This window comes from Geotrypetes seraphini, chromosome 4 (assembly GCF_902459505.1).
Source record: "Geotrypetes seraphini chromosome 4, aGeoSer1.1, whole genome shotgun sequence".
Taxonomy (NCBI): domain Eukaryota; kingdom Metazoa; phylum Chordata; class Amphibia; order Gymnophiona; family Dermophiidae; genus Geotrypetes; species Geotrypetes seraphini.
Genome location: NC_047087.1, coordinates 134,181,634 through 134,204,987, shown reverse-complemented (window position 1 = coordinate 134,204,987; position 23,354 = coordinate 134,181,634). Strand labels below are relative to the sequence as shown.

The 23,354-nt window shown below is 44.5% G+C and overlaps 1 protein-coding gene across 1 annotated transcript in view; it reads right to left on the bottom strand.

The window, feature by feature from the left end:
* MBTPS1 (membrane bound transcription factor peptidase, site 1) overlaps positions 1-23,354 on the bottom strand; it is a 308,154-nt gene that overhangs the window by 64,426 nt on the left and 220,374 nt on the right. Inside the window, exons 17-20 of the mRNA XM_033942001.1 lie at positions 14,856-14,980; positions 14,656-14,733; positions 11,342-11,482; positions 1,918-2,049 (exon numbers count right to left, since the gene is read on the bottom strand). Of these exons, the coding sequence (XP_033797892.1) occupies positions 1,918-2,049; positions 11,342-11,482; positions 14,656-14,733; positions 14,856-14,980 (476 nt within the window). The remainder of the gene's footprint in view (positions 1-1,917; positions 2,050-11,341; positions 11,483-14,655; positions 14,734-14,855; positions 14,981-23,354) is intronic.

Here is a 23,354-nt window from a genome sequence, read left to right as displayed (position 1 = left end):
ACTTTACTTTCATTTTAATACATTACTTCTGGTTTACAGCTAAATTTTGTTTGCCTGCTTCAGTTTAAGCATGAATTTTTATTTTGCTAAATTTTGTATATAATTAGATGATTGCATCAGAAATAAAGTAAAAAAAAAAAATAGCATGTAAGTTATAAAACTGCATTAGAAACCTAACACTGATTTTTAAAGAAGTTTCATAGTAAGTTTGGTCTAAGCCAGGGGTAGGCAATTCCAGTCCTCGAGAGCCACAGGCAGGTCAGGTTTTCAGGATATCCACAATAAATATGCATGAGATAGATTTATATTCTCAAGGAGGCAGTGCATGCAAATCCATCTCATACATATTCATTGTGGATATCCTGAAAACCTGACCTGCCTGTGGCTCTCGAGGACCGGAATTGCCTACCCCTGAGTCTAAGCAAATAAGGCTGCAATAATGTAATCAATTTCTGCACCAATATTATTGCAAAAATTAAAGATTCAATAGTTTCTAACAAAACTATTATGTAGGCTTATAATGTAGTGTAATGTGGATTGTTCCCTAGTTTTTTTAAAGGTTCTGAGGAAGTTATTTATTCACAAATTGAACTTATATAATTATAACCTTCAGTGGGAGATGCATATTTTATGCATATATTTTAGAATTTATTATGCATGCATTTTGCTTATGTTTTAGTTTTGTATATTTATTTTTAATACAGGCAGTCTCCGGATTAAGAACGTCTGACTTACGTTAGCTTTGTACTTACAAACTGGGGTCCTACCTCTCCCTTCCTGTGCCAATGTGTCCCCCCAACTCCTCCCTTTCATATCCCAACATGCTCTTCATCATTCTTTCCTCCGTTCTGCATCCCAAATTTGTGCCTCTCTCCCTCCCGCAGTTGTTTACCTCTCCTGGCCGGCTGCCTCCTCCCAGCCGCACTTCTCTTTGCACGCATCCGTGGTTCCTACACACAGCCTGCAGTTGACCTGGAAGTCTTCCCTCTGATGTCAGAGGGAAGGCTTTTGCATCAGCTGTGGGCCACGTGTAGGAACCGCGGATGCATGCAAAGAGAAGTGCGGCTGGGAGGAGGGAGCCAGCCAGAGGAGGCAAACTCTCACTGAAGGGAGGGAGGCATGAATTTGGGATTCAGAATGGAGGGAAGGATGACGAGTAATACTTTGGGACACGGAAGGGAGATGGAAGTTCGTGTTGGGACAGGAAAGAAGGGAAAGAGCACAAACTTTGGAAAAAGGATGGAAGGAAGGAAGGAAGAAAGGAGGGAGGGAGCATGAACTTGGGACACAGAATAGAGGGAGGGAAGGGAGCATGAACTTGGGACCTAGGATGGAACAATGGAGGGAGTGAGGGAAAGAGATGCTGAGGTGGGGAGAGAATAGAAACAGAGAATTGTTGGGCATGGGTGTCTGAGTGAGAGGGAAAGAAATGGTGCACATGGGGAAATGAAGAAAGAGGTCAATTGTTGGGCACAGGGAGAAAGAGAGAAATATTGGTGGTGGGAGAGGAGTGAGGTACAGAAGAGAGAGATGAGAGGGAGAAATGTTGGATGTGGTGGTGGAGAGGGAAAAGTGGGATGGATGAAGAAAAAAAGTAAGTGTAAGATCCTATCTTTTCTTTCTATTTAAACTATAGTACTTTATTTTGAGGACTGTTTCTTTAATATTTTATAGACTGTGTACTGTATAGGATCTGAATTACATACAAATTCAACTTAAAATTGGTTTAAAAAATGGAACATGTTTTAATAATTATTAATGTAAACGAGTAACTTGCACTTCTTGATGTTATAGCTTTCTGAAAGGTACAAAGCTCAAATATACACTTAAATAAGGAATGTCAGGGTAAAAGTCATAGTTCCCCAGCATCCAAATTCACTAATCAATTTGTGTTCAAATACATAATTTCCTTCTTACCTTCCATCCTTTCTGGGAGTGAAAAACCTGTACCCCATAGAGGTTGCTGCCTGTTCTCGGAATGACTTAGACTTGAAGGCATCACACCATAAGAAGTATATTGAAGGATGGAATCTAGCAGCCAAAAGCAATCTGTATGCAAAATTAAAAATAAAACAGACATAACTAACTTCTTATGCATCAGGGTCCAGACTATCAATTTCTTTTCCATTAACAATTACAACAACCAGAAGTAATGATAATACTTGTGCACCTTTTTCCCCTGTGGTAGAATGGGTCATAAAAGCCAAGAGCCAACCATGAGAACCTATGATGACTGAAAGGTGTGTGTTGTGGGGCGGGGGGATTTTTGTTATGGAAGAGGGAGGGGAGGGAAGGATATTTTGCATTGTACTGGACATTCTTATTGGAATCAAAGATGGCTTTGCATATTTGTCTCTTTCTTCAAAGAATCACCGAGCTTTGGAATAACCTTACTGCCCCACTACGGAATCTGGGCTCTTTCCAACTATTCCGAAAGCGTCTGAAAACTAGGCTATTCACAAAAATGTAATGCTCTCTTCCCCCCTACACTCAACCTCCAACCCCATTATGTTGTTCCTTTCTTACATTAAGCTCTTGTAAACCGTGCCAAGCTCCATAATTATGGAGAGGATGCGGTATATAAACTTAAGGTTTAGTTAGTTTAGTTTAGTATATAGGGGATGGGGAGGGGGAAGAAAGGAGGGAGATATATTACACAAATAATGATGACAAGGTTGTATTGTTATTGTATCTTTACTGTTATTTCATTGCATAGTCATCAATAAAACTGTTAAAACCTAACAATTAAAACAACTAGGATTGTTGAGTACTGGTTTTCATTCTGAAAACATAGGGAGTGGAATTCAGCAAAAAGGAGCTGTCTCTCCAGGAAATGCTTTTTTTATTTAAAAAATTTCCAACTGCTACAAAATAGAGATGCAATTTAAATAATAAAGCCCACTCCAAACTCCAACTCTATTTTAAGTAAAATAACAGCTCGTCTCATGATTTATGTGTTATTGCCAATCATACATTATCTTAATACTTAGATACAAGGATTAGAAAATGTTAGCAAATTGTTAAAAAGATTCTTGCACAGTGCAAATTTATAAAAAAAATCAGAAAAGATGTAGAAGCCCTGTGCGGTACATACAAGGCAAACGCTGGGCACACACTCTGCATGTACCTCTCAAGCTTTGCCCCATCCTATGTTATGATTTGTTGGTAATATATAGCAAATATAAATAATTACAGATCCTGCTTAAAAGGGCTCCCTAAAATTTTCCAGGTAACAATGTAACTCCAGAAGTGCACCTTATTAGACATGGTCATTCCTTCCCTTTTTGCAATGGGGAATAAACATTAAGATTTTGAGGAGGAGTGACGTCACCACGGAAGATGGCCGCTTAAACTCAGAGCTCTGACGGGGCTCGCGGCGTTCACAAATAAACTTGCTTATCGCGAAGAAGCGAATATCACCCACGGAGAATACCGACGGCGGATTGCATGGCGAGTCGGAGGCGGCTGGAAAAATTTCACTTCACCAGCGTTAAGTCGGTGAAAACTCGCTCGCAAGCTCCCGGCTCCCCGATAGCGGCATCCAAGATGGCGGAGCCGAACGCGCCAGATCCACCAGCGCCCTTGCAGACCGGAACTCTACCGTCTGATTGCGGTATGGAAGGGAAGATGGAATTGTGGTTCCGAGACCTCAAAGCAGAAATGGTGGGTCTGAGAACTGATGTCAAAGCTGCGCTGGGGGAGCTTCGAGCAGAAGTAAGTGATCTGAGTGGCAGGGTCCAGGTTGCAGAGGAAAGGTTGAGCCACGTGGAAGAGGTGGAGAAGGAAAGAACAGCCACCATGGATACTACTGCAGCACATATGGAGGAATTGAAGAAACAGGTTGAGGACCTAGAGAACCGCTCCAGGAGAAATAACCTGCGTTTCAAAGGGGTACCTGACCTGGAACGCTTTAAAGATGCTAGGGAAGTGGTCTCTGAATTTTGTATAGCCTTGCTTGCAGATGAGGGTCATATAGATCCACCGGTGATTGATTTGCAGAGGGCACATAGAAGCCTGGGCCCAATGAGGGGTCCTGGTAACCGAGATATAATTGCCTGCTTTGCTGATTTCCAGCTGAAAGAAAAGGTGTTGCAAGCTGCCAGACGTCGCCCGGAGTTTGTGTGGCAGGGGCTGAAAGTTGGGGTATACCAGGACCTAGCTCTAACTACATTACAGAAGCGAAGATCTTTCAAAGAAATCACCCAATTGTTGCGAGCCGAAGGGTATAGATATAGGTGGCTTTTCCCCTTTGGCTTGCATTTTACTATAAATGGGACTCATAGAAAGGTGGATAATGTCCTCGATGCTTGGATGGCATTGAAAGAACTTGGATGTCGGATGCCTCTGGATATCTCTCCCAGGAGCCAGGGTGGCCTGGAACAGGAGACAACATCAAGCGACAAAATACGCGGGGCTGAGGAAAACTTGCCTTCCACGTCTGCTACGGGATAGGGAGATTCAGTCTGGACTACAATGGCTAATTCAAGAATATTCCCACATTAGTAGGGAATGGGACTCTAATGTTGGTATTAGAAAATAGAGTGGATGTTTTTGGCATTCACAGATTATGCTGTTCAGGGTGGTTGAATTTTACAGAAAATGTTGGTTCTTTGGACTTATAGTAGATAGGGGGAAATATGTTATAAGTGACTTATTGCGAATGAGTGTGTGAATGGAAGGGGGGGTAATGAGGGTAAGCATTAAGGGATGTGTCGTTATGGGCCTTTTCAGTTTGACTCACTTCTTATCATGGCTGATTCAAAACTTGGGGAATCAGCTAATCGGAGGGGGGGAGGGGGGAGGGGAGGAGATGTTGGTAAGGGATTCGGCAGACGACGGGCTCTGGGGGATGGGAGATCACCGGGATTACCCCCTGGGCTGACTATAGGATCTTGGAATGTAAATGGGCTAAATAGCCCAGGCAAAAGGAGTATTGTTTTTCGGGAACTGGGGCGTATGAAATGGGATATCTGTCTTCTTCAAGAGACACACCTAAGGCCCCGAGATACCTCGCTGCTTCGGCGGCCGCAGTTTGACATGATCTGGACCCACCAGGGAGAGGGAGCATCCAAAAGGGCAGGGGGATTGGCTATTTTGGTACGTAAGGGACTTGGTCTGCAGGTTGACCAGGAATACAGGGATGGGGAAGGGAGGTGCCTGGCGGTACGGGGCACACTACAGGGTCGCACACTAACCATTATTAATATCTATGGTCCTAATGTAGGTCAGGAAGCTTTTTATAGGAAATTGAGGAGAGCATTGGGTACTTTTGCACAAGGTGCGATTTATGTGGGGGGAGACTTTAATGTCCCTCCTGAACCTGCACTGGACCATTCAGGAGGGGGACGCAGGTCTCTGCGGAAACCAGCTGCAGAGCTCAGGGCTTTAATGGGCTCCCTGGGGCTAGTAGACGGGTGGCGGCTATTACATGGTACACAAAAGGCTTACACTTTCTATTCACATGCACAAAATACTTACACGAGATTGGATGGGATATGGATTCACAGAAATCTAGCAGGGGGGCTGCGTGCAGCAGAGATAGAACCGATGCATGTGTCAGATCATGCGCCGGTTTGGATATCTTGCACGGAATTGTTAGACCCAGGGGGTAGTACCTATTGGCGACTCAATGAATCCCTGCTGAGTTCCCCTCAGGTGGTTGATGCGGTAGACCGTCTTATTGGGGACTATTTAACTTTGAATGATAATGGGGAAGTATCTGATGCTATCTTGTGGGACGCTCTTAAAGCGGTTATTAGGGGCGAATTTATCAAATGGGGGGCTAGATTTAAAAAACATAGAGCCCGAACCTTTCTTCAACTACGAACCCAGTTGACTCAATTGGAAATGCAACATCAGAATAGGAGAGATGCCCGATCATTGCTATCCTTACAAAGAGTTAGGGATGAATTATATCAACTTCAAGTAGAAGAAATGGAACGAAAGCGAGAGCGATTCCGAATTAATATCTATGAACATAGTAATAAAGCTAGTGCACAAGTCGCGAGATATATTCAGATTAAACAAGCCAGGAATACTATTACAAGAATCACAAGGGAAGTAGGGGGGGAAATACAAGTCAGGGATTCCACTATTCAGCAGGAGTTCAAAAGTTTTTACTCGGAACTCTATGGGCGCCCGGGGCCCATGGAGGAAGGAGCGCAGACTAGATTTTTGGATTCGTTGCAGATACCGGTGTTACCAGATTCCGATCAGGAATACTTAAGAGAGCCGGTACAGTTGTCAGAGATTCTAGGGGTGATTGGGGAGTTGAAGCACGGTAAATCGCCAGGATTGGATGGGTACACTAGCCGATTCTATAAACAATTTTCGGAGCACTTGGGGCCCCTTTTAGTTAGAGTAGCTAATGGAATATCTGGGGGAGGTAGGCTTCCGCCTACGATGGGGGAAGCAGGAGTGGTGATTTTGCCTAAACCAGGAAGAGATCCCTTACTCTGTGGTTCTTACCGACCCATATCTTTGCTAAATATAGATGCCAAAATACTGGCCAAGGTTTTAGCTAAGCGCCTGGGAAAGGTATTACCTACCTTGATCCATCAGGATCAAGCGGGGTTTATTCAGAGGAGACAGGTGAGTGATAACATCAGGAGAACTCTGAACTTGCTATGGAAAGTGGGGGAGAGCCGAGATAAGGCGGTTTTGATATCGATTGATGCTGAGAAAGCATTTGACCGGGTTCTTTGGGGATTTCTATGGGAAGTGATGGATAGGATGGGTCTGGGGGGAAGGTTTGGAGAGTGGGTTCGGGCTCTATATGTAGAACCGAGAGCATGTATACGGATTAATCAATCATACACTGACTTCTTCCACATATACAGGGGAACTCGGCAGGGATGCCCCCTTTCTCCCTTATTGTTTGCGGTGTCCCTAGAGCCGCTTGCAATAGCTGTTAGACAACATGCATCATTGGTAGGGGTAGTGAGCGGGGAGAGAGAACATCGAATAGCGATGTTTGCAGATGACATCCTCCTATACGTGGGACAACCTGAGCACTCTATACCTTATATACTACAGCTATTTGACACATATGGGGAGGTCTCTGGGTTTAAAATAAATCTAACCAAAACGGAGATTTTGAATCTGACGCTAACAAGGCATGAGATGGATAGGTTGCGGGATATTTTTCCCTTCCGGTGGGTGGAGCAGGGGATTAGATACCTGGGAATTTATATTCCTTCAGACCTTCAGAAAATTTATGACAAGAATTATATGCCTATTTATAGGCAGATCAGAGCGGACCTGCAACGTTGGCATGGGCTGTGGTTATCCTGGTGGGGCAGGATTGCGATCATAAAAATGAATGTACTCCCCAGACTGCTGTTCCTTTTTCAGACTTTGCCTATCCCAGTTCCATTAGGAGATTTGAGGAGATTGGATAGGGACATTCGAAGCTTTATTTGGCATCGTAGATCGCCTAGACTTTCCAAATCCTTGATGTGGGCCCCTAGGGAGGAAGGGGGCAGGGGGGTGCCTAATTTGTCGTGGTATTATCAAGCGGCGCAGTTGAAATTGGTGCTAGAATGGGAAGTTGGGGACTATAAAAGTGGGGTACAAATAGAACAGAATTGTAGTGGTATAGTACCTCTGAAATTCCAGATGTGGGCATCGGATGCGCAACGCATGTGGGTTCAGAGCATGTCTAATCCCTTTTTGCAACATTTGGCACGATTATGGAGTCAAACGCGTAAACAGATGGGTGACGGGGTTTTGGTTTCAACATTGGCGGGGATACAACACGAACCTTTATTTCCAGCGGGCAGAGACAACAGGGTCTTTCACCGATGGTACCAAAAGGGGTTAAAAGTGTTTCGTGATTTCATTGGAAAGGATGGACCAATCCCATTTCATATACTTCAACAAAACTATGACTTACCAGACGGGGACTGTTTTGCCTATTTGCAAATTCGGCATTTTATTATAGCTCAGGGTTGGGGTTCTGGGCTAAAGATCGATAAGGAACCTTTGGAAAATCTCTGGTTGTTGCTGCAGAAAGCACCTAAGCCACTGTCAGTGATCTATCAATTCAGGAGGGGTTATGTACCAGCTACTTATCCCTTCAGATTGGCATGGGAGAGAGATCTGGGCATTCAGTTGTCGGATAAAGATTGGGAAACGATTTGTCGGGAGGCATATAAGGCTTCTACCTGTGCCTTGGTTCAGGAAAATGCATACAAGGTGCTGACGAGATGGTACTATACGCCAGAACGCCTGCATAGAATCTACCCTGGAGTGCCTGACCTCTGTTGGAGATGTGGAAGGCAGGGGGGATCTTTTATGCATATCTGGTGGGACTGTACAATTATTCAGCCCTTCTGGAAGGTGGTGACTGATACCTTGTCTGAATGTCTGGGGGAATGTGTTGTTCTCTCTTCTAGGAGCTGTCTCTTGGGCTTATATAACTCCAGGGATTGCTCTTGGCAGACTAAATTTCTTAGATGGGGTTTAGCGGCTGCGAAATGTCTAATTGCCAATCATTGGAAAAGCGTGGAAGCTCCCTCTCGAGAGGTATGGGTGTCTCGTTTGCTTTCCATGGGAAAGATGGAGGTAGCCATAGCAAAGAGAAGACATAACTATATTGTCTATTTTCATACCTGGAGGAAGTTGGAAGAATTACTGGCTGCTCTGTAAGGGACCTTTGCCTTGTCGTCTGCCGGAAGAATGGGGTGGGGGGGGAGGGATGGAGATTGTGGATAATGGGGAAATTGGTATTTAGCGGGGATATGGGGAATGTGGGAGTATGTATATTTGACATGATTATATTTTGTTTTCAATTCACGTTAATTTCTTGCTGTTAGGACATGATACTCCTTGATGTATCTATATACTGCTGAGTATATTGTATTGCTCTTGTGCATTGTTAACCATAAAAGTCTATTTTCAATAAATACTTAAATATTAAAAAAAAAAGATTTTAAACCTGCCCAGGTCTCAACCTAACACACTTGCACACATCCTTGCCAGATGCACATACTGCAGTTTTGGACATTCATATCTTGGCTTTGTATAATTGGAATTTAAACATCCATACAGTATGGACATCTTAGACATTCATAAACTGGCACTTAAAACACAAATAATGTTTCTATAATAAGTTCCATATTCTTCACGTGCATATTTTTCCACCCTGTATGCTGGCTCTAGACCAGTGGTCTCAAACTCAAACCTTTTGCAGGGCCACATTTTGGATTTGTAGGTACTAGGAAGGCCACAGAAAAAATAGTTAATGTCTTATTAAAGAAATGACAATTTTGCATGAGGTAAAACTGTCATTTCTTTAATAAGACATTAACTATTTTTTCTGCGGCTCTCCTACTCTGTTTTTCTGCAGCCCTCACTGTTAAAGTTTAACATCTTTCCTTTCTCAAAACTGACACATTTCCATCACTATATTGAAAATTAAATAATTTTCCCTACCTTTGTTGCCTGGTGACTTTATTTTTCTGTGCTTTTAACTATGTTTCCAGGGCCTTCTTGTCCTTTGATTGTTCTTCTCTCCGTCTTCACTTTCTGCCTTGCATCCATCTTTAAATAAAGAAGAAACTGACTATAATAGAAAACTGGTCTCGAGAGAGTAATCCTATATTTATATGGTACGCTCAGAGATATGAAACTCCTGAAGAGGGGGAGGTAACCCCCTCTTGTATTTAAGAGTTCACCAGCCAGTCATAGCGAACTTTATATTGAGATTGCTCTCTGAGACCTGAAAATTCAATTTATATCTTTAACTGCTTTTAATATGTAATTCCGTTGTGTAAAGTCTTATACGTTGAAATTTGCATATAAAGAAATCACTGGAAGGCTAGATGGACTTCACTTATCTTTTGCAAAGTATTCTAGCAGGGGCCCAACGTGGCCCCGTTTCGACATCTGCTTCAGGAGACCCAATTAAGAATCTGTCTGGTTTTCAATCCAAAATGAGTCATTGACAAATGTTTAAATGTCGGTTGGAGACATTGTGCAAGCTTTCACAAAGGACATTATTAAGAATCACGGACATTTAAACATTTGTCAACGACTCATTTTGGATTGAAAACCAGGCAAATTCTTAATTGGATCTCCTGAAGCAGATGTCGAAATGGGGCCACAATGGGACCCCCTAGAATACTTTGCAAAAGATAAGTGAAGTCCATCTAGCCTTCTAGTGATTTCTTTATATGCAAATTTCAACGTATAAGACTTTACACAACGGAATTACATATTAAAAGCAGTTAAAGATATAAATTGAATTTTCAGGTCTCAGAGAGCAATCTCAATATAAAGTTCGCTATGACTGGCTGGTAAACTCTTAAACACAAGAGGGGGTTACCCCTCCCTCTTCAGGAGTTTCATATCTCTGAGCGTACCATATAAATATAGGATTACTCTCTCGAGACCAGTTTTCTATTATAGTCAGTTTCTTCTTTATTTATCCAATAAGTTTCACTGACTTCCAGTATTGGATACATACTCCCTGGTTGAATTGGAAACGAAGTTGCATCCATCTTTGGTATTAAATTAACATTCAATTTTTCTGCTTTCTTTTCAAAATCTACTTTTCTATGTCTTCCCTTCCCTTCCTATCTCTCTCTCCTTCCCTCCCTATTTACATGGTCTGACATCTCTCTCCTTCCTTTCTCTCCCACCTTCCTTCCTTCCTTTCCCCTAGTCTGGCATCTGTCTCCTTCCCTCCCCCCATGGCATTCTGTCTCCTTCCCTCCCTCCCCCTGGCATTTATCCCTCCCCCTCCATGGTCTGGTATCTCCTTTCCTTTCCCTCCCTCCCATGGACTTGGCATTTCTCATTCTTCTCCTCTCCCTTGTCTTCCTTCTCCCTCCTTCCCTCTCTCTCCCCAATTGGGTGCAGCAGCAGCATTTCTCTTCTCCCTTCCCTTCCCTCCCCTGTGCAGCAGCAGCATTTTTCTTCCCCCCCTTTCCTTTGCAGCAGCATTTCTCTTCCCCCTTCCCTGTGCAGCAGCAGCATTTCTGGCTGGCTCCCTTGCTGCAGTCGGTTTTTCCATTCAAAGCTGCGGCCAGCAGCCGCTCTTCGTGCAATCTGTGCCTGCGTCGGATGCCTTCTCTCTGACGTCGTGACATCAGAGAGGCTTCCGACGCAGGTGCGGATCTTGCGAGGAGCGCTTTGAACGGAACCGACTGCAGCAAGGGAGCACTCAATCATCGTGTCCAGACAGCGAGCTGCAAAATAGCACCTGGAGGGCCGCATGTGGCCCGTGGGCTCTGAGTTTGAGACTGCTGCTCTAGACCCACCAATGTTATACGATTAACATATGAAAAATCTTTAACATATATTGTCATCACATCTTTGAAAATGTAATACTTCAAACCTTTTTGTCGGTGGCTATCGTCCAGGCAGTTAGAGTCTCCATAAAGTACTATTCTGCCCCCACCATCTGAAGGTATTTGGTAAAGCCCCAAGATGGGTACATTATTTACAACAAATGTTTCCTGCTTTAAGATTTCAAGACCTAGAAAAGGTTAAATAAAGGAGGAGAGTGTTGTAGGATCAGTGACAATATATGACTACATAAAATAATAAAACAACCTTAAGGTCTGAATTGCCTATGGAATCAACAATCAATCAGTTTGCACTCGGGAGTACTATATTATCAAATGTCTAGAGTTCTCAGTCCAGTCAGGTTTTCAAGATATCTGCAATGAATATGCAAGAGATACATTTGCATGCCTGAAAACCAAATGTATACAAACCTTTCTCATGCACATTTATTGTAGATATCCTGAAAATTTGAGTGTCTGAGGTTGCCCATTTGTTGGGATAGATAACCACTCATTTAAAATGACCAAGTTCTTGACCGTCAATCAGTGGGAAATATAGAAACATGAGGGCAGATAAAGGCTAAATGGCCCATACATCCTGTCTGCCCATCCGCAGCATCCACTATCTCCTCCTCTCCCAAAGAGATCCCACAGTCTTTGGCTCCACCACCTCTACCAGGAGTCTATTCCATGCATCCACCACCCTTTCTGTAAAAACTATTTTCTTAGATTACTCCCAAGCTTATCACTTCCTAACTTCATCCTATGCCCTCTCATTCTGGAGCTTCCTTTCAAATGAAAGAGACTCACCTCATGTACATTTATGCTACATAGGCATTTAAACAAGATCCAACTTCAACTCAAAGAGCGCGTCCAAAATGACCTGTGGAACAATGGTGGTTTTGAAAAGACAGTACACTGAGGGATCGCCACCATGATCAATAGCAACCACAGCCTCTTGACCTCCAGCCCCAGAGACCCTAAATCATCCAAGGACGCAATGGATCCTTGAGATAATAAAGATATGGAAAGGGACTTCCAGTCCTGCTCAGAGTGGTCACTTACATTTAGAGCCAATTTGTTCCAAGGCAGGGAAGCTTGCTTGGGACAAAACTTTACCTGTACTGGTGTTGATGCACTCATAGGCAGCACAGCACTCCCTGGGTCCATCAAATAGGCTTTTCAAAAGAGTGACAAAGTCTGAAAACCCCTGGACACATGGCCTTAAGAACTTCCACAGGACCCCTGACTGAAGTAGTTGAACCTCCATGCGCTTGTGTTTTGTACCCTTGTTGCGTATGACTTCTGAATGGCATCTCTTCCCTGTTGGTCAGGATTTTTGGGATTCTCCCACTCTGGAGGACTCTAAGAAGGCTGAGCCTGAAGCTCCCGTTCCTTCTTCTTGTGTCCCGCAATACTAAGAACAAGACCACTCGTCTGCTGACAAAGCCGCATAAAAAGGAATGAAGCAAGGGCAGATTGGCCTGGGGAACCCATTGCAGATGATACCTGGTTAAAACAAGGGGTTTTGAGGGAGTAGGAAGTTTTGGCAAAAAAAAAAAATTGATAAAAATCCAAGATGGCTGCTACAAGTAGAATCATGCCAAAAACGGACCTTGGATGCTTTCCTGAACGCAAAAAATGTAAAAAAAAAAAAAAGGTGTTATGGAGGTGATGGAAACTAACTCTAACCCCAGAAACCTTTGATTATACCTTTTTCTGACCCTTTGATTTTACCTATAGGGAATAAAAGGGAGTACTAACTGTGGCTTCTGGTGCCTGTCGGTCAGCTTGCAGCAGCCGGTCTGCAGGGAAAGGATTTCAGCCTCAGAGTCAGCTGGAAATGAATCCACCACTGGAAATCTTCTGGCTGCCGGTCAGGATGACTCTGACCAAGAACTCCAAACCCTGAAAATCTATGTGGCATGTTTGGTGGGGGGAGATAATTTGCAGCCAGCTCCCTGATACCCAAAGGGTTGTTGTTACACAGGGGTCCCACAGCTTGTGCTAAAGTCTCTGATAAATCAGCAGGCAAGCTCCACAGGTACTCCAAGAGATTGGCCTATGAGCAGCAGTCCGCCCTCATGGGTCTGTGTCCTTTCCCCGGTGGAGTAAGCCCAAGTAGGGGACATCCAGGCACCAAAGCCATGCAGGAAAAAGGAAAAGAAGGACAAAAAGACCCCCCCAAAAAAATAAAAAGAAAGCAGAGCAGATTAGAACACTCCTCTTCAGTTCACTTACAGAAGGAAAAACGGAAGAGAGAGCTATTCTCTACTGATGAAAGGGAAGAGTTGAAAGATAAAAGCGACACCCTTCTGCAATGTTCACGACTAAAGAAGAAAAGCTTCAGTACAGAATCCTATGTCTTTGCAATAGAATTCCATTTTTAAATATTTTAATTGTAGTCAGTTGTGCACTAAGGGGGGGGGGGGAGGTCCGCGCCGGGTTCAGACCATGAAGGGATGCACCCGGGGTTGGCATCATGGTCCAGGAACATTGCTGCTCTGCTGGTGTCAGGATTTCCTCTTTGCCGGGTCCTGCCTTTGTGGAAGCAGGAAGTAGGTGGGACCGGCAGAGAGGAAGGCCCGACATCTCTCCCTCGCGAATCCATCAGCCCCCTCCCTCCCTATCATGGGTCCAACAGCCCCCCACCTGGCCGGAAGTTACAACGGAAGGTGGAACAGGCTGGTAGGCCCTCCCCAGGTGGCATGAAGGGGCCGACCCAGGAGAGTCACAGGATTGTTATTTTTTTTTTGGGGGGGTGCCGCCGGCCATTGGGAGTGTGCAAGGGTGGGGGACTGTTGGACCCGCAATGGGGAGGGAGGAGGCTGCTGAATTTGCAAGGGGGAACTGCTGCTGTATCCATGAAAGGGGGGGCTTCTGGATGCGCGATTGCACCAAGGGCTGCTGACCGGGACGGGTGGAAGGGAGGCAACTTGCGGCAGATACTTTACTGCGAGGACAAGGCCATTCACCGTTCCAAGGGTCGGTGAATGGCCTTGTCCCCGTACCTGTGGCAACCAGTCTTTCCCCCCCCCCCCCTGTTCCTGCGGGTTACCCGCGGCTAGCTGCGGGTAACAGTCACCATGTCATTCTCTATTCAGAACAAATGTGGCAATAACTTTTAATCAAGATTGCAAGTTAGACATTTCAAAGTATGTGCTGATCACATGGGAACAGCTGAATATTAATCTGTTTCCAAAATCCCATGGTGATTCAGGAATTTACAATAATATTCTTAAAAGAACTTGGCTGTATATTTTAAACATATTTAGATTTTGCTCCAGGGGGAAAATTCTGAAGGATTCAGGTGATAAATGGTTAATAAAGAATTATGCATGCCGAAGTGCAGTTAAGCTTGTACCTTGGTCCTTAAGAGTTTGTGCAATTATTGTGCCATCTTCTGGGAACTTTGCTATGCTGCAACCTGATGCATAGTACACTGTAAAAAAAAATAAATGTGTACAGTTAAAATGCTTTTCCAAGAAATCATCTTCAAAAGTAACAGCAGTTTTATATAATGGTATATTTTGTGCAATAGCAACTGCTTGTTAGAGAACTTACTCTCATGGTTTGCCATGATAAAATCTCCTTCGTATAATCCGTCACTGAAGGCCATGCCCCAGATGTAGAGTAGGTCATTAAGAGCTGGAACATTTGCACCTCCAGTGTCTGGCATCCACCACTGCCTAGAGAAAAAGCAGCAGAAACCATGATGTCAGCATAGCTATCGCTACCATTCAGCATTTTCAGTTGGCATTACTTATGTCAGCGAAGGCCTATGGGAAATTATATCAATCTGACTCTGGCATGGGAATGCAGATAGACCCTGAGGGCAGGGAGACTGTTTTAAGTATCCCTGATATGTTTCAAATAGCCCTGACTGAATCATGATTAGCTAAAAGGTGTTAATGTCTGATTAAGAGGGTGCTTAGGACAATGGGTCCAGGTGCACAGATCAAGAAGATAGGCTGCTTGAATGGAACAAAGAAGCCAGAGATTAATCCCATCTACCATGCTTGCAAGTATCACACCCTCCTTTATCAATTAAATTAACCATTGTTTCAAACAGTTTACAAATTCTAAACAGAAAGATACTGGGACATACCATAGTTTCTATATTCAGAATAAGATTCCAAGCTATAAAAGCCTCCTCTCTGCAAAACACATCTATCTATCATTCTATCTATCTATCTATCTCTGGGCTCTTGGGTCTTGGCTCTCTTTCTCTCTTTCTCTGGCTCTCCCTAGAACTTCAGACTCTCTGTCTCTTTGTCTCTGAACTATATAAGGCAGGGAAACTGCTTTGCTCTCTGCTTAATTGTAATGCTTTATTGTAATGCTTCAGAATACTGCTTTTCTGTAAGACTATTTCTATAATATATTCTTTATGCAATCACCTCTGGCTGTGCCTCTTTGATTCTACTTCCTGGTGAATCTTCAGCGAGGGAACTGAACCTGGGACTTGGCGTTTGTCAGGGCGCCTCTCAAGTGACCCCACCAACCATACATTGTGGGGGCCACTAACAAACCTGACACATGCTAATGAAACAGCTGAGTTCAAAATAAAATTTGGTATTTTCTGAATTGTTATAGGAGTGACGCGTCAAAACTGCAGAGGACAACGGTGCGCCAACAATCCTGTGCTGACATTGGCGCACAGGACAAATGCACGCCGCTGCCTTCCCTTTTGCGCTCTAAGGGGTGTGTGGGGGGAACCACCCCCTACACTTATAAGTCCTCGCACTCCCGTTGCGGGTGGGGAGAGGATGGAGGGACCCCCCCACTACACTGAAAATTCCTGAAAATGGGAAGGAGAATGAGAGTTTTCACTGTGCTGGGGGGTTCCCCCCCACCTAAGAGAGCGTGAGCAGTTCTAACTGTAGTTGGGGAGATCCCCCACACCCCCATCACAGCGTAAAACGGAAGGCCTCAAAGTGGAGGCGCGCATTTCTCTTGCATTCAAATGTCAGCATGGGATTGTTGGCGCGCTGTTGTCCTCCATGCTTTTGACAGTGTACAGTTATAGGGACTGTACAAGTAACCCCTGTTTAGAAGATTCCATTACCAATAAACTACTTCATTAATCTGGTTCTTTCTGCATTCTTAGTTTATACCCCATAGAAATACAAAAGTTTCTGAAAGCTCCTCTTTATCTATCTACGTAAACTCAAGTTTTATCAGTCAGGCCATCACTTCTAATCCTTACATAAACTTATCCAGGTATAGCAAAGATACTTACCTGTAGCAGGTTTTCTCCGAGGACAGCAGGCAAAAATTCTCATATGTGGGTGACTTCATCCAAATACATTGTCACTTTAAGTCTTTAGGTAGTGCCCACACCATGCACATGCCTTCCAGCCCAATATCTGCACAGTTCAGTAAAAAAGTTGTAGTCACGCTATTAGTGCTAACGATAAAAGGTTGGGATGAAGGGAGGTTCAGTTATTCTGGAACAGCTGGAGCTTACATGGTTCCTTGGACAAGAGTTCTAGGAGGAGTAAGAACCAAGGTTGATATTGCCAACAAGGCACTATGAGGATCATGGTACTCTAATCTTGGCAAAGTTTGAGTAGAATTTTCCTGATGAGAGGTATTGGAGGAAATGCGTACAGGAATCTGTCCTCTCAATGAATGAGGAAGGCATCTGGCGTCATACACTTGGGGGCAGAGTCTATAACAGAACGGTGGAAGTTTGTTATGTGGAGAAGCGAAGAGATCTACGTATGACCGGGGAGCTGGAGATAATCCACCGTAAGATGATTGTGCTGAGAGACCATTCGTGAGGTTGAAGAAGTCTGCTAAGTAAACTGCTTTGAGAAGTATGTCACAAGCAGTGGCCCGAGTCCAAATTCAGACTGCTTCCATGCAAAGAGAGCGAGAACCCATGTCTCCTTATTTGTTCAGATAGAATATGGCAACTTGATTGTCAGTGCGAACAAGGACTACTTGGTGGAATTGTCAGTCTTGGAATGTTTTGAGAGCACTGTAATTCTAGACTGATTTGGAGGGTTTGCTCTTGGTGAAACCATACTTCTTGAGAGTGAGCACCCCATCCTAATATCAAAGTGTCTGTGGTTAGAATTTTTTTATGGTGGGGTGGGGGTTGAAAGGGAAGATCTCGAGTAAGGTTATGAGGCTCCATTCACCATTGGAGAGCGTGTTGAAGATTTGAGGTTACTTGAACTGAAGCAGACAGATGTTTCTGTTTATACCTTAAGAACTTAAGAATAACCTTACTGGGTCAGACCAATGGTCCATCAAGCCTAGTAGCCCGTTCTCACGGTGGCCAATCCAAGGAGTAGCAAAATTCCATGTTACCAATCCAGGGCAAGCAGTGGCATGTTGAGCTGTTTGCAATGATGAAGCCTTGATCAACCAGTTGTCCAAGTAGGGAAACATGAATTCCCAATGTGTGAAGGGCTGCTGCTACTACCACTATGCATTTTGGATAGACACGAGGGGCTGAAGCTAGTCCAAAGGGTAAGACTTTGTACTGGAAGCATCAAGATTCAATGCAAAAAGCAAAGATACTTTCTGTGAGCAGGTAGGATGGATATGCGAGTGCAGGCCTCTGAGATCTAAAAGCAAAGCCAATCCCCTTTACCAGTAGAGGTAGAAGGATTCCTGTAAAGAACAGATTCTATTGCATTTAGCTGGAGAAGGACCAAGAGTTCTCAGTGAAGGAGGTTATTCTGGAGGGAACTGAAAAGAGACTCTCTTGGTGGGTGATTTGGAGGTTTTCTGAGCAAGTGTGGGCGACAACGCGAAGCACCCATATTACAAGGAAGAATCAGGGAAATATTGGCAATGCTCCTCCTGAGGGATGACTCCTGTTTAGACTGAGATTGAGGTTGTGATTTCTGTGTCCTTTGTTGTCTTGCACAAGGTCATTGAGGAGCAGGCCAAGAAGATGAAGGAAGCTGATGATATCTTCTTTTGGTGTTATAATAATAGGAACATCAAGAGGAAGCAGAGTATCTTCTAGATCAGTGGTCTTCACTAATTTTTAAGTAGGGGCCACATTAGATTCTAATGAGCTGTAGGAGAGCCACTAAATAACTGCCCATATAGATCAATGACAGTGCCAACTAGTGTGTATCAATGACATCCATCCCCATCAGCCCACCTTCAAAATTTTCACTGTGGGCATCCTCAAGGAGGTATGAATTTCTTAAATGCATTCTCTTCATCTATTAGGAAATGCCATGTCCTTTAAGCAAGTGGCTTTTTCCACTCATCCACACCACCCTTTCTGTCCCGAGTTTGTGTACAGAATCAGAAAGTAGCAAAAGAAAAATCATAAAAATGTTGGAGGGCTGCCACAGAGGTCTCCAGGGTCCGCCATTAGCCCTCGTAGCCTTCATAGTCTAGAACACTGTTATAGACTATGAAGATTGAGAGGTTTGTGGTTTACATAAAGTTGTCATAGTATCTGCGTGTTTTTTAAATTTTATCTTTAATTTTTTCTCCAATCGCTCATCTCCCTCTAAAGGCACTTTGGAAAGGTATTCTTAAACTGAAGTTTCCAAGTCAGAGGCTTTTAACCAGGCTAAACAGCACACTGAAATTCCTACTGCAGATGTTCAGGAAGAAACATCAAAGGCATCAAAAGTTGCTCTAGCCATATACTTTCTAGTAGTAAACAAGTTCTTAGGTAGCTAGTTTTGAAACTGTTTTACATGTATGACATGTATGGAAATAGAATTTCTTCAAATTTGAGAATTGTTTTAATAAAGATTTGAAGTAAATGGACATGTAAAATTGGCAGTCAATTATTCTGTTAAGGAGCATGGATGACTGGAAATTCGAGTCCAGAGTCCAACATTCTGGCTTTTCTGCCTAGAGTAGCAGAAGTATAAAATCATGAGATAGGAGAAATCTTGAGGGTAGATTCCACAACTAATGAATGATGTTGAAATCGAGTTATGTCATGTCTTGCCACCCTTACCTTCCTTCCTTTGGACTGGGAGCAGTTGAACTCGGGCATGGGAGAGCACTCCACCCCTCCTCTCCGCTGCTAACGCTGAGCCAGTTGGAAGGCTGAGCGAGAAAATTAAATTTTATTTAAAGCTTTTGTTCATTTGGCCCTGCCACCCTCACCTTCCTTCCTTCGGACTTGGAGCAGTTGAACTTGGGCATGGGAGAACACTCCACCCCTCCCCTGCGCTCTGCTGCTAACGCTGAGCCAGTTGGAGGGCTCAGCGGTAAACTTCTCTTGTTTGAAAAATCTCCCCCTTTCCTTTGGCTTTGACATTTTTCTACCTGCTACCTGACTGAGGATCCCCTCGGGTGTGGGAGAGCACTCCGCCCCTCACTGACGCTCCAGCTGCTGAGCCAGTTGGAGAGCGGGAAACCTCTCTTGTATAAAAAATCTCCCCCTTTCTTTTGGCTCTGCCACTTTTCTACCTGCTACCGATGCGACTGAGGAAAAAGAGCCACACAACTTCCCAACCCCTAGAAAATCACCTACAACTGCACTCCCACATACTCCTACCTCCCATCTTTCACAATAAAAACTATACCACAAAAACAAACACAAGCTATCCTTCTGATCACCCTGCTCCTAACCAATTGGAAGGCGGCAGCAAACAACATCTCCCAAATACCAATTATTCCAACTACTAACAGAATTCACCACCCAGCCAGACGAATCACAGTGGACAGAAACATAAACTGCTAGACCTGCATTCACCACACCATCACACCAACAGAGGGAAGAAGACTGACAAACCCCTCCAAGACCAAACCACACCTTCACCCAAGATCACTCATCTGCCCAAAAACAACTTACAGTACCCTCATCTACAAGCAAATTACCAGCAAAATGGAGCTCGAGCCGCGAGGCTCGTCTTCTTTTTCCTACCTGCCCTGCCGCAGCACACAGCCGACTGGAAGTCTTCCCCGATGTCAGCGCTGACATTGGAGGGAGGGCTTAAGCAAAGCCCTCCCTCCCTCCGACTTCAGCGCTGACATCGGGGAAGACTTCCTGTCGGCTATGTGTGCTGGGGTGGTGCAGGCAGGAAACAGGAGATGAGCCTCACGGCTCGAGCTCCATTTTGCTGGTAATTTGCTTGTAGATGAGGGCTGGGAGGCGGAACACAAAAAGGGTGAGGAAGTGTGTTTTTGGACACAAGGCATGAACTTGGGAAAGAGGATGGAGGAAGGGAGAGAAAGAGATGTTGAGGTGGGGGAGGGAATGCGTTTTTGGACACAGAAGGCATGAACTTGGGAAAGAGGATGGAGGAAGGGAGAGAAAGAGATGTTGAGGTGGGGGAGGGAATGCGTTTTTGGACACAGAAGGCATGAACTTTGGAGAGAGGAAGGGAGGGAAAGAGATGCTGAGGTTGTGGAGGGAATGCATTTTTGGACACAGAAGGCATGAACTTGGGAGAGAGGAAGGGAGGGAAAGAGATGGTTGTGTACACGGGAATGGAAGAAAGGAGAATTTTTGGTCATAGGGAGGGAGTGAGGTACAGATTAAAGGGAAGAGAAAGATGAGAGGGAGAAATATTGTGGTGGAAAGGGAACAGTGGGACAGATTGAAATGAATGCAAGAGGGAGGAATGTTGGACATAGTGGTGAAGGGAATGGAGGGAGAGATGTGGCATGGTGCTGGTGGGCAGGCACTAAAGATGAGAAAGGGATAAATGCTGGACCATGGTAGGTGGAACCAATGGACAGCAACAGAAGAATTTACAGAAGATGGGAAAGCGGATAAAAGAAACTGGGACCAACTTTATGGAAAAATAAGTGTCCAGACAACAAAAGTAAAAAATGGAATTTATTGACTAAAATATGTTAGCTTTGGGAAATGTATACAGCAGATGTCTTTGTATTGTGTTCAAAAGAAAAGGAAATGCATTTCTGGTTTTATTTCTACAGTGTTGAAGTACTTGCTGACCCTTGCTGTGACTGGTGGGGATCCCCAAGCACCGCCAGCAGAGGACCTCCTCTACAGACGTCCAGAACTCCCCTCCACCAAGCACAGCAGTCACTGGCAGCATCCATGAGCCACTGAGGTGCCAGCATCTGTGACTCAGGGACGCTACTGCTGCCTGCCAAGCTTGGCAAAAGGGACCCCCGGCCAACTGCAAAGGAAGTCCTCAGCTGACAGCTTGGGAGTTCTCATCAGCTGAGTATTTATATTTTCATTAGAGGCTCTGGTAGAAACCCATTTACAAAGTATGTATTTTTCCTAATTAATATTTCCAAATTAATAAAGTCTCTTTGCTTATTTGTAAATGGGTCTCTACCAGAGCCTTTAATTCAGTAGCATAATTAAATGAAATAACTATTTCTGAAGTTTATAGGGACAGGCAGGGACGGAGGGGATTCCTCGCGGGGATGGGTGGGGACGGAGGGGATTCCTTGCGGGGACGGGTGGGGATGGGAGGGATTCCTCGTGGGGACGGGAGGGATTCCTCGCGGGGATGGGTGGGATTTCTGTCCCCGCACAACTCTCTAATACAAACCTTGCTCACAGACGGCCTTTTCCCACAAGACCTCAGCAAAATCATCATCACTTCGATCCTAAAAGACCCCAAAGGAGCAACAGATCAACCATCCAAGTACAGGCCCATAGCCTCAATATCACTTTATGTCAAGCTAATGGAAGGCCTCGTAGCTAAACTCCTCACCATCTATCTAGAAAACCACAACTTACTCTACCCTACACAGTCTGGTTTCAGAACCAATTACAGCACAGAGACAATACTAGGATCCCTCATGGACACAGCTAGACAACACCTCAGCACAAGCAGAAAAATGCTGATTATACAATTAGATCGCACCGCAGCTTTTGATCTGGTAGACCATGACATCCTACTACAAATACTAGATTCAATAGGAATCACAGGTAAGGTACACACATGGTTTCAAGGATTCCTCCAATCCAGGACTTACAGAATAAAGACAAACAAAGAAAAATCAGAACCATGGTCCAACCCCTGCAGTGTACCCCAAAGATCACCTTTATCTCCCATACTCTTCAACCTCTACATTGCATCCCTCAGCACCTGTCTAGACAAATTAGGCCTAACCTCCTATAGCTACAGTGTTCTCCCTAGAAATTTTCCATCCGGGTGGCACGAAAAAGTAGCCGGGTGGGGCAGGATGGGGAAATTTGGTGGTACAAATATGGTGCTATGCAAATTACCCCTCCCTGCTCACAGTGAAGGAGTAGGGCAGGGGTGTCCAACCTTTTGGCTTCCCTGGACGAAAAAAAAAATTTTCTGGGGCCGCACAAATACTAACACTAGCTGATGAGCAAAAAAAATAGGCCGAGCAGGTCCCAAATTTGCAATCACTAATATAGAAGATGTACGTATCTAATAATAAACCTTCATTAAAGGAACACTGTGGAGAGGAACCCCAAAAAGCAGTAATACTTACCCTGATTGAATGATCCTCCACGTACACCGCTGACAGTGGAAGCAGCCACAGACTTCCGCATCTCCACTCTGATGAGCAGGGATGCGCACTCCTGGTTTTCCCATTCACTTCTATTACAGCTACTGTGAGCCTCTTCAGAGGTGAGCCTCATCAGAGTGGGGATGCTGCATCAGCTGTCATCGATGCACGTGGAGGATCGTTCAGTCAGGGTAAATATTATTGCTTTTTTGGGCCTCCCACTTTGAGCTTAGGCTCCCTCAAAATGAACATCTCCCCTACTGTAGCTAGTAGGGATCCTCAAACCTCACCAACTGACGGCCACCTCCTCCCCCTCCAACTTCCCAAGTTCTGCAGGTGGCAGCAATATTGCAGAGCTGCTGCCTTCCCTCCTCCCTTCCCCCCCACCTTGGCTTTCATGCATGCTTGAAAGCAGTGACAGCTTGAGGATATTGCCATTGGCTGCAAAGCTTGGAAATTTTGGGTTGTCAGACTGGAGGAAGATGTCTTTAGGTGGAAGGGCTTGGGGATCCCCAATAGCTCTAGTATTTGTAAATTGCACTCAGGCGGGGAGAAACTTTGGTGCCCATCTACTAATTTTGGGCTCCAGTCCTTCCCCCAAATCAGCTGTACAGTATATGACTACGCCACTGAATATAAAAATAATTGTGA